General features: G+C 52.1%; 1 protein-coding gene across 1 annotated transcript in view; it reads right to left on the bottom strand.

Moving 5' to 3' along the window:
- Window positions 1–1,277: 1,277 nt before the first annotated feature.
- Window positions 1,278–11,759, bottom strand: part of STUB1 (STIP1 homology and U-box containing protein 1) — a 30,399-nt gene continuing 19,917 nt past the window's right edge. The window contains exons 2-7 of the mRNA XM_060260902.1: window positions 11,170–11,368; window positions 9,717–9,882; window positions 8,533–8,623; window positions 6,782–6,838; window positions 3,984–4,100; window positions 1,278–2,145 (exon numbers count right to left, since the gene is read on the bottom strand). Of these exons, the coding sequence (XP_060116885.1) occupies window positions 2,020–2,145; window positions 3,984–4,100; window positions 6,782–6,838; window positions 8,533–8,623; window positions 9,717–9,882; window positions 11,170–11,368 (756 nt within the window). The 3' untranslated portion in view covers window positions 1,278–2,019. The remainder of the gene's footprint in view (window positions 2,146–3,983; window positions 4,101–6,781; window positions 6,839–8,532; window positions 8,624–9,716; window positions 9,883–11,169; window positions 11,369–11,759) is intronic.

The raw sequence follows: 11,759 nt of genomic DNA, 5'->3' as shown, positions 1-11,759 counted from the left end.
CCGCCTCTCCCCGTTTGCAGGGCTGCCTTTACATCTTGCGGCTCTCAAGACATCTGACGTTTATTCTGTGTGGCTCTTACGTCAAACAAGTTTGGCCACCCCTGCTGTATCGCAATATACCCTGGCAGTCTTGCATAACGTAGCGCAAAACGTCTCCTGAGCGGGTCATTATGCAAAAAGCTTCAACCCAGACAGCCCCCTTCCCAAGAGAGCTTTGGCTGGCCAGGTGAGCTAGAGCCGACTGCCAGCGACGGTCCGTTCCAATCCTCGGCTAACGTGGCGTTTCTCGAGGCGGACGGCCTTTCCGAAGCTGCCTCGGACAAACAGGCTTCTCTTCTGCACCCAACTCATGCAACATGTCCCAAATCATCCGGAAGCGAGTCCCGTATCTCAGTGCCACGTTGCTGCCAAGTTCAAATTGTGGCTCTGGATTTTGGAAATGGAGGGCAACCCGTAAGGCAGTTAACAGTCCTCAGCTGTGGCCAACTGGCTGCTCATGGTCATGTGTGGCTCACAGTTGCCAAATCTGGGTTAGGAAATCCTTGGAGATTTGGGGTGGTGGAGCCTGAGGAGGGGCAGGGTTTGGGAAGGGACCTCGGCCAGATACAACGCTATAGACTCCACCCTCCAATGCAGCTGTTTTCTCCAGGGGAACTGGTCTCTGTAGTCTGGAGGTCCCCCTGTAATACCGGGAGATTTTCAGGCCCCGCCTGGAAGTTGGCAACCCTAGTGTGACTTCCCTCCCTGCTTTCAGAAGGGAAAACATCATCTGTAGTGGAAGCACGCAGCCCAGCCTTGGGACAGCAGAGGACTAAGAGTGTCCCCAAACGGCCCGGATTTTATTCATTATGCGACCCTCCCAGCAGAAACTGGGGAAGGCTCCTTGCCTCCGTAAACAGGAGCCCCTGCAGCCATGAAACAGCCGTGCCTCTCAATCAATGCTGATCACTCAAGTATTTATTTACCAGCATGGATGACATTTGCAGAGAGCTCACAGAAGCTAGACAGTGGAGCCTGCCACTTCCTTCTTTAACCCCCCCTCAAATCCTCTCAATTCCCCCCAAATATTGGCATCATCGAAGTAGGAGGGTTTAGTTTTAAATCCAAACAAAATGATAACATTTTCACTAAGAGGGCCTACGGGGAAATGGCTCTGGAAGTTCAGCAAATCAACCTCCCCTATCCCCCTAGCTCCCGGATGGGAGAACCGTCAATGCGGACCCCCCCCCCCATTCCAGTCGATGTTGAGATAATAATTATGTCTAAGTATTCCCCGCCCTGAAACAAGAGACTATTTATTTACAAAGATTACAACGGCTATCCTGGACAAACAGGAAAAGTAACGTGGAAAATGCAAAAAAAACTTTTTACAGGGGAGGCGAGGGGGCGAGAAATGACAGCTCAAAGCAAGCAGGGACGGAAGGGGGGGGACAAGAAAAAGCGCACGGCCCGTTTGGGAGAGTTTTTCATTTGCAGAAGACGGGTCTTCGGCAGCAGCTTGGCGATGTGAGGGAGGGGCGGGAGGAGGAAAGGAGGCGTTCGGAAGAAAGCCCAGCCTGAGCATCCTCCCGAGGTGCAGACCCAACTTCTGAAGGAGTTCTGGGCTTCGGGGCCCTTGGAAAATGGCGGCTGGACAGACCCCCTCTAGGGGAAGGGCACATTTCCCTCTGGCTTTCCTCACCTTTCTGAAAGCTGAGCTGGGGGGGGCCTGGCTTCTACTCACCCTGTCGGAAAGATGCTCAGAAGGAGATCGACGGGACGAACCATTCTGTGATCCTCGTTCCCAGGGGGGAGCCGATGCCCTAATCTAGCAAAGCCAACGCTGCTCTCCGGTAATCGAGAGCGGGAAAAGGAAGGAGAGAGAGAGAGAGAGCGAGCAGACAGCCAAACAGACAAGTGAGTAAGGCATTTTTTTGCCGGCCCAACTAGCTCGAAGCGCAGTCCTTGATGTGCCTTGGCTGCCGCGGCTCGGGCCACTGAGAGGGGGCAGGCGGGCCCGGCCTCTCCCCCCTCGCTTCGTCAGTACTCTTCGACCCAGCCGTTTTCCGATATGAACGCGTCTATCACCTCCTTCATGGCCAGGTTTGGGATCAGCTGGTCTTGGGTCAAAGGGCTTCGGGTCACGGGGTCAAAGTGGCCGACGCGCTAAAAAGCGAAAGGGGAAGGACGTCAATGAGGGGGGGGGGGAGAAGGTGCTGCCTGAGAAAGAGCCCAATTTGTGGCCTTGCTGTGCATCGCCGGAATTCCCTGTTACCGGGGCTGTTTCTGTAGCGGGAACTCCTTTGCATATTAGGCCACGCCACACCCCCTGATGTAGCCAGTCCTCCTGGAGCTTACAGTAGGCCCTGTATGAAAGGCCCTGGAAGCTCTTGGGAGGATTGGCTATATCAGGGGTGTGTGGCCTAATATGATAAGGAGTTCCTGCTACGCACCAAGGTAACTAGCATGTTCGCCTCCCCACTCTGCGCTCAGGGCGGGTTCACCATTCAAGCAACCCGAGCGGGCTGATGGCTTGGCTCTGCCCTCTGCCTGCGATGGTGCAGTTACGGATTCCAGAGATCACGCAGAAAGGGCCCTGATGTCGGGAGAGTGCCCAGTCCCTCTCTGAAGCCACAGCATACAGGCCCCAGATAATAATGGTTTTTGCTGCATAGTGGCATCGTATGGGAGCCCTTAAGCTCTTGCACCGGGACAAACCCTGCAGCACAGAAAGGCTTCTCTTCCTGAAACTAGCTGCGATGGCGAGCGTCCCCCAAAACGGCAAGTCGTTTTTAAGAGGTTCAAGTTCCCCCTGCCAAATGCTGTGAGTACTAATCCCAAGTTTCTTCAGCTCAAACGCTGTTAGAAACACAGAAAATGCAGAACTGGAAGAGGATCCAAGGGTCATCTAGTCCAACCCCCTGCACAATGCAGGGCGCTCACAATTACCTTCCTGCTTTTTATGCCCTGAAGATGGCATGTTGAGAGCCAGTTTGGTGTGGTGGTGAAGTGTGCGGACTCGTATCTGGAAGAACCGGGTTTGATTCCCCCGCTCCTCCACTTGCAGCTGCTGGAATGGCCTTGGGTCAGCCATAGCTCTCGCAGGAGTTGTCCTTGAAAGGGCAGCTGCTGTGAGAGCCCTCTCAGTCCCACCCACCTCACAGGGTGTCTGTTGTGGGGGAGGAAGGTCAAGGAGATTGTGAGCTGCTCTACGACTCTGAAATTCAGAGTGGATCTTCTTCTTAAAAAAAAACCTCTAGGCCCCTTGGGCTGATCTGGCCTGGAGAAAAATTCCTTTCTTGCCTCTAAGCAGCAGTTAGCATTTCCCTGGGCATATAAGAAACAGCCACAAGAGCCATGCACCAGCTCATCTCTTCCTTCCTTCCCTCTCACAATATGCCTAAGTCCAAAGAATCAGCATTGCTTTCAGGTGGCTACCTAAAAGGTAAAGGTAGTCCCCGGAGAACGCACCAGTCATTTCCGACTCTGGGGTGACGCCGCATCACGTTTTCACAGCAGACTTTTTTACAGGGTAGTTTGCCATGACCTTCCCCAGTCAGCTACGCTTTCCCCCATAGCAAGCTGGGTATCCGTTTTACCAACTTCGGAAGGATGGAAGGCTGAGTCAACCTTGAGCCAGGTACCTGAAAACCCAGCTTCCGCCGGGATCGAACTCGGGTCGTGAGCAGAGAGCTCCGACTGCAGTACTGCAGCTTTGCCGCTCTGCGCCACAGGCTCCTATATCTAGCCTCTGCTTAAAACTTTCACTTGGAGACCTTGAGGATTAAATTGTACCCCCCTCCCACTCCCAAAAACCATTTTTGGTTACCGTTCCAGCTCCTTCCAACAGGCAGTGGCCACAAACATTTCCAAACACGCTTTTGAAGTCAAGAGGGCTAGAAACGTGAGAGGTTTTTGGAAGCTCCGTTTCATACCTGACTCTGTATTTTTGAACTCAACACCAGCATATGCGGGCATCCGTTCGACCCAAGACATCACCTTACCTGGAGGTGCTCTTCTATGTCTTTCCTGTCGTAGGTGATCCCGCTAGGTGTGATGCAAGGCTCTCGCATCAGTTCAAAGCTGATCTTCCCGCACAGATAATCAGGGATGTCTCGTTTCTGACCCAAAGGAGAGAGAAAGGATTTCGGTAACTTCGGTGGTTCCCGGGAGATGGCCTTTAAAGAGCCATGGAGCTGCAGTGGACTTGAGCTGGAAGAGTCTGGGCTACAAATCCCTCCACTCGGACATGAAAATTACTAGTTAATCTCGAGCCAGTTGCTCATCTTCCTGCCGATCCTACCTTGCAGGGCTGTTTTGAAGGGTTAAGGGCCTTTGAAGAGCCAGTTTGGAATAGTGGTTAAGTGTGGGGACTCTTATCTGGGAGAACCAGGTTTGATTCCTCCACTTGCAGCTGCTGGAATGGCCTTGGGTCAGCCATAGCTCTCGCAGAGTTGCCCTTGAAAGGACAGCTTCTGTCAGAACTCTCTCAGCCCCACCTACCTCACAGGGTGTTTGTTGTGGGGAAGCAAGGTAAAGGAGATTGTGAGCCACTCTGAGATTCAGAGTGGGCTATAAATCCAATATCTTATCTTCTTAACTGGAAGGGCCACTATATGTATGCAATCCAATCCAATCCAATTAGGTTCTTCTGGACATAAAACTTGTTCCCTTTTAGCATTTGGTATCTTCCCAGATCATGGGCTGCCTGCTGCCTACCTTTCCCAGATTACTTCAGCCCAGTTACGCCGCTCCTTTGTGTTAGCAAGATTCAATGTCCTACTCTCAGCAGTACTGTCCGGGAGGTTTGCCAACATCCCTTCTCAGGATAGAGTCTGCCCATGTAATGAAAGGCACCTCGAAACGGTCGCCCATGTCTTACTTCACTGGGATTTTTATGGGGAAGTGCGGGACTGTATAATCAAACCTATTCTGTCTAATCTTTATGAATTACCTGAGGCAAAGTTAAGTTTTCTTTCTACTATCTGATCAGGGCCGGCCCTGCCGCTAGGCAAACTAGGCGGTCGCCTAGGGCGCTGGGAGGCAGGGGGTAGCAAATTCGCCCCCCCCCGGCAAGCACTTAGTTTGCCTTCCTCTCCCCCCCCCCATGCTGCCGCCACCACTATCCTCCTCCGGCCAGTTGCCAAGCTCTATTCACTTTCCCTCCCTCCCATGCCGCTCGCCGCGAGTAAAACTAAAGCCTGCTGGCTCCTTGCAGACTGCACATTTTGTCGAGTCAAAACGCGCAGGCACGGGCTGTGAGTACCAACAAGCCTTAGTTTTGCGAGCGGCGCAGGAGGAAGGGAGAACGAGCAGAGCTCGGCGGCGGCCAGCCAGAGGGGGCGGGGGCTAGCGACGAGCCGGAGGAGGTGGGGGCAGGCCGGGGGGGGGGGAGGGATGCATGCAGCAAATAGGGAAGGAAGGAGGGGAGGGAGGGAGGAGGCAGGTGGGCGCTACGCCACGGGGGGCTCCTGCCTAGGGCGCCAGGGACCCACGGGCCAGCCCTGTATCTGACCGATGTTCCCATATCACAAGCCTAGTTGCAAAGTTGCCGTAACAATCAGGGAACAAAAGACTGGCTCCCCCTTCTTGATGCTTGACTGGGTTTTATAGCTGAAACTCCATGTAAATTTGCTATATGTATCACTCCAAGCTCCTGGGAGGAAAAGCATGATATAAAGGTAACGTGTGCCCTTAAGTCTAAACCAATTCGCACTGACTCCATGAAGTTACCACCATGCGGGGTTTTCAAGGTAAGAGATGAGCAGAGGTGGTTTGTTGTGGCCTTCCTCTGCACAGCAGCCCTGGTCTCTCTCGGCAGGATCCCATCGGGGTTCTGACCTGGCTTAGCTTACAACTTCTGACGAAACTGGGCAAGTCTGAGCTATGTTAACTCACATCCGTCTACCAGGTAATGTGGCTCATGCCAATCATGAAAATGTCAAAACCAGGCTACCGCCCTGACCTGGATAGGCCAAGCAAGCCCAGTCTCGCTGGATCCTGGAAGTTAGCCAGGACTGGCACAGGCGAGTGCTTGGAAGGGAGACCTCCGAGGAATACCAGGGCTGGGAGGCAGAGGCGGGCAATAACAAGGCACTTCTCTGAAATGTCTTTGCCTCCCAGCCCCACTAGGGGTCGCCAGAAGTCACCATAACTTCCAGGCACACAAGCGCACACACAAATCCTTTTTTTAAAAAAACCAACTAGGCTGCCCTGAGTAAAGAGAGAATTCCCTCTGGGGACTTCCTTGGTGTTCAGAAAGATAGGACTCTGGTTAGTTTCCAAACAGGGGGAAAAAACCTGAACGTCTTAGTGAGGCCTAAGCATGTTCCGGGAGGCACCAAGAGCAGCCAACTTAGTTTAGCAAGCGGGACAGGAATGACCAATGACTCTGCTCTGAGTGGCTATAAAATCCAGGCGGGGGAGGAGGAACTGTGAAACGTCTCTCCTCCAAGTCCAGCAGGTAGCACTGGCCAATCACAGAGGCTGGAGGGTGGGAAAAAGTGACCCAGGATGGCCAAGAGGAGAACAGGAATGCATAAGAGCAGGGGTGGAATTCTAGCAGGAGCTCCTTTACGTATTAGGCCACACACCCCGATGTAGCCAATCCTCAAAGAACTTACAAGGCTCTTTTTTGTGGAGGATTGGCTACATCAGGGGGTGTGTGGCCTAAATATGCAAAGGAGCTCCTGCTAGAATTCCACCCCTGCGTAAGAGAATCCTGCTCAAATCCGCACAAAGTCCCAGCATCCTCTAGGCTGGCACGGTGCTATTCGCTTGCTTGGCCACAGCTTTCTCTCACCTTTCGTTTCGCGTCCACTTGAGAGAAGAGCTCATCCATGTCTGCCAGGTACTTTTCCTGAAAGAGAGAGACAGGACCTTGAGCAGGAAGGAACAATGAGATAAAAATGTATCACCACTGGCTGCTCGCCTGGGCCGAGACCAGAGCTTTTTTTGTAGCAGGAGCCCCTTTGCATATTAGCCCACACCCCCTGATGTAGCCAGTCCTCCTGTGGAGCTTACTGTAGGCCCTGTGAGAAGAGCCCTGTCAGCTCCAGGAGGATTGGCTGCATCAGGGGTGTGTGGCCTGATATGCAAAGGAGTTCCTGCTACAGAAAAAGCCTTGAGTGAAACTTGCAGTGCTGAGGGAAATTGTGTGTGTATGGGCGAACTGTATGTCGGTTTCAAACCATTCACTCACTGGGGAAGGAGGTGCCGATTTGGGCCCCCTTGGGCAGAAAAAGAGGAAGAAACAATCCTTTCGAAAGCAGCATCCCTGATACTCGCTTGGTGCAAAGAGAGCAGCAAAGGAGGGAATGGGTAGCATCGACTGCCACTGGACATCAGTGAAGATGACCAGAAAAGCCGGCCACCCCTGTTTGTGGAATGAAGGGGTCTGCCTTTTATAGCTGCCTGGCTGAAGAAGCCAAGGGCGGAGAAAGCAAGCGCCAGACCGAATAAAGCCCCCGATCAGACAAGCTGAGATAAAAACATAAGGGAAGCCAAGGGGAGAGACGGTGGCTCAGTGGCAGAGCATCTGCTCGGTAAGTGGAAGGTCCCAGGTTCGATCCCCGGCATCTCCAGCTCAAAAGGGTCCAGGCAAGGAGGCGTGAAAAACCTCAGCGTGAGACCCTGGAGAGCTGCTGCCAGTCTGAGTAGACAAGACTGACTTGGATGGACTGAGGGTCTGATTCAGCATAAGGCAGTTTCGAGATTAGACTACTGTAATGCCCTCTACATGGGGCTGCCCATGTCTCGAATTCGGAAGCTGCAGCTGGTGCAGAATACAGCAGCCAGGCTGTTACTGGGCCTCCCTAGTCGGGACCATATACAGCCGGGGCTGAGGAGACTGCACTGGCTGCCGATAGTATTCCGGATTCCCTACAAGGTGCTGGTTATCACCTTTAAAGCCCTATATGGCCGAGGACCTGCCTACCTTAGGGACCGTCTCTCCCCATATATTCCCCTGAGGGTACTTAGATCTGGATCGCACAACCGTATAGTAATCCCCGGGCCGAGGGAGGCGAGACTGAAGGCTACTAGAGAAAGAGCCTTCTCTATTGCGGCCCCCCACTGGTGGAACCAACTCCCAGATGATGTTAGAGCCTTGCGGGACCTTGCCCAGTTCCGCAAGGCCTGCAAAACAACATTATTTCGAATGGCCTTCAACCAAAGTGTGTAGATGCCCAACACCACTGAAGAATGGCATGATGTTAGCACCAAACTGTTGTTTTAAAACTGTACTAATAATTTTAAATTGTAACCTGTTTTAACTTCTTAATTGATTTGTGATTGTTTTATTCTTGATATTATGATGCTGTTAGCCGCCCTGAGCCTGCTTCGGCAGGGAGGGCGGGATATAAATGTGAAGAATGAATGAATGAATGAATGAATGAATGAATGGTTGGATTAGGCCAAGGCCTCATCCAGTCCAACACTCCGTGTTGCACAAAGGCCCAAAAAACCAGGTGCCATCAGGAGATCCACCAGTGGGGCCGGGACACTAGAAGCCCTCCCAACGGTGCCCCTGTTGAGATGGAGAAGGGCCCTCACGTGTTTGGTTTCGATGTTCGCCAGCTGTGCCCGGCTCCGGTTTTCATCCACATTCTCCTCTTTCTGCGCCCGCCGACATTCTTCTAACTCCCTGAGAGAGAAACAGAGGAGTGGAGAGAGGAATGGATGCCGTTTGGTGGGCCAGACTGCGCAGATATGGTGGGCTGAGGGAAGGGGGGGGGGAAATCAGTACCAGAAACCGCCATATTGGATGATGAGAGGGGTAGACAGGTAAACTGGCCCCACCCACGGCGCCGCACGTTTGGACAAACACTGGCTGTTGGGGTTTTGGGGTGCGATCCAACGTGCTGGTTTTGGATCTCCAGAGTCCTAACTTGAAAACTCTTTATTACACAGAGGTGTTGTATAGCTGTTTCTGGACTGTACCATTTCGGAGTGGGAATCGTGCCACCAAACGCTCCCGTACATTCAAAACAAGCATCCCCACAAACAGAAAATTAAGGGCCGGGATGAGGAGGAGCTTAAAGCTTGCCACTCTTGACCTGCCAGTTTTCTAAGCGAGGCGATTGTCTTTGGTATGCTGTGAAGCGGTCAGATGTGCCCTCCCACACCCTTGCTCTGAAGTGGGTCAATCCAGGGACCCCCTCGCCTCTCAGAGTCCCCACGGCTGCAGTCCTGTGCACATCTGCCTTGAAATAAAATCCCACTGACTACAGTGGTACTTTATTTTGACTAGACATGCACTGGACTCCTACAATTTCCAAGCGTGGCCTCTGAGAGGACAAGCGCTTAGACCTGGTGCTCCTGAGGCACCGAACACCTGGATGAATGAATCAGAAACAAGAGCCGAAGGATAAGGGGGCAGGAAGGCTCTGCTTCATCTCAGCCTTGGCTAGAAACTCCCTCGATGATCTTTGGCAAGTCTTGGAATACCAGGGCCGGGAGGCAGAGGCGGGCAATAACAAGCCACTTCTCTGAAATGCCCTTGCCTCCCAGCCCCACTAGGAGGCGCCTCTCTCAAAACTCCACGACAATACCGGGCAAACCTTGCAGGGCTGTCATGATTACAAAGATAACACTTTGGAATACCATTTCTCATAGCAGCACTCAGCGTCGACAGGGGCGAGCGGATGCGCAAACCACTCACCTGTAGAGGCCTGGTATTTTTCAAGAGCTCCCCCACCCCCTCCCAGCTATGATTGGCAGCTCATTCCCCGCTGTACCTCTCCTTCTCCGCCACGATGAGTTTGGTTAGATAGGAATGCAGCTCGTCTTCCTGGTTGATCCGCTTCTCCTCGATATTGTTCCAGCGCTTCTTCTTGGCGATCCGCAGAGCGCTGGGAATGTCGTCCCCAAAGTTCAAGCGTTGCTCCTTGGCTAAGTTATAGGCTGAAAGAAGCAAGAGTCCTTCATTCAGGAGACAGAAATTCTCCTAGAAAATGGCCCACGATTGAAGGATCAGCTGAGGAATGTTGGGGGTCAGACAACACACCTAAGGGTCTCTCCGAGGGTTCGATGCCCCCCGCTTACTCATTTGGGGAACGACTGAGGAGGGCCAGGTACTGTGGGTGAAAACTAGTCAAAGGATTGATATTACTGATTTTGCTAACCAAAGTTCCAAAAAAGAACAAAACTCCGGCCAAATGCTGACAAAAAAAACCCAACAAAGCACTGAACAATGTCATTTTGGTTTATCGATAAATTGGCATTTTAAAAGTTAAACTGGGACTTCATTTAAAAATTACTATTACCCGGCCTCCACCATCCCCGTAACCATCCCCCGCACACGCTTTTATCGAATTGTTTTTTAGGAAGCCAGGACAATGTTTTCATTTTTTTTTTTTTTTTTACAAAATTTAAGGCAAAAAAAAAAAAAAAGATTCCCTTTCAAAAATAATTGCATGCTGGGGAAAAACCCCTGTCTTCTCACTGGGAAGTCATCACGTCCCCCCCCCCCCAACCCCCAATGCAGTAACGAAAACACCACATATTGCATTCACAAAAACAAAGAAATACTTATCTTTACTGAACACGTTTTAAAAAAAACCTGACAAATTAATGACCAAGATGAAAAAAACCCTGACTTTTACTGACTGTACTGACCATTTCCCATCTCTGGATCCCCACACAGCCAGTAAACACACTGCCAGACTATGATCCAGAGCGGGGATGGAAAACTGTAGCTTGGGAACCACACGTGGCTCTCTCACACGTATTGTGCGGCTCTCAAAACCCCACCCCCACCCCATCAGCCAGCTTAGAGAAGGATTTCTCTCTTTAAATCATCTCTCCACTTTCCTTCCTTCCAGCTCTCAAACAATGGGCACTCTGTGAGGTCTGAGAGAGCTCAGCTTTTGAGAGAACAGCTCTGAGAGGACTGTGACTGACCCAAGGCCTCCCAGCAGGCTTCACGGGAGGAGTGGGGGAATCAAACCCGGCTCTCCACATTAGAGTCTGCCGCTCTTAACCCCTACACCAAACTGGCTCTAAGTCACCCAGTGAGTCTCTGTGGCAGTGCAGGAATTTGAATACGGGTCTCCCAAATATTGGTCCCACGCTCCGCCAGCTACACCCTGCTGGTTCTCGCTTCATCCCACCCCCCCACCCCCAGCGATTTGGCTCCTGTTAAAACTGTGGGCCCTCCCCACTCCCCCAGGCTGAGCCTTCCCAACTCACCTCTCTGCAGGTTCGCGATGGCCTCGTCGTAGTTCTCCATCTCCATCTGGCACTGCCCCAGGAAGAAGTGGGCCTTCACCGACTGGCTGTCCAGCTCCAGGGCGTGCTTGCAGTCGGCCAGGGCTTTGTCGTGTTGATGCATCTTCAGGTAGCATAAGGCACGGTTCGTGTAGTAAACGGCCACTAATGGGTTCCGGTTCTGGAAAGAGAGAGGGGAGCTGGCTGATGGCTCAACCCATTCCTCAATGGGTCCAGCACTGCCACAGTCCAATGGCTGGTTATCAAATCTCAGAGCCGAAGCAAAGGATCCCTGTGGTAGAAACTGCGATGGATTCAAGACAAAGGGAAGTACTGTTTCTCACAATTGCATTCCTTGTCAGAAATTTGACTTTCAAGATTGCATTGTGTAGGGTCACCCATGGCTTTTTAATGAGACCCCTCAACCCCACCACCCCAAAACCAGACAGACCTCTGTCTAAAAGGACTTGCAGTCTACACTCCATCGGGAGGGGGGAAAACACACACAAACACTTAGGCCTAGTATCAGTGAAAACAAACACAATTCACCAAGGGCTTAAGAACATAAGACA

Source organism: Heteronotia binoei, chromosome 20 (genome assembly GCF_032191835.1).
Source record: "Heteronotia binoei isolate CCM8104 ecotype False Entrance Well chromosome 20, APGP_CSIRO_Hbin_v1, whole genome shotgun sequence".
Classification (NCBI taxonomy): Eukaryota; Metazoa; Chordata; class Lepidosauria; order Squamata; family Gekkonidae; genus Heteronotia; species Heteronotia binoei.
Note: the sequence above shows the minus strand (reverse complement) of the source record. Positions and strands in the feature narration are given on the sequence as shown.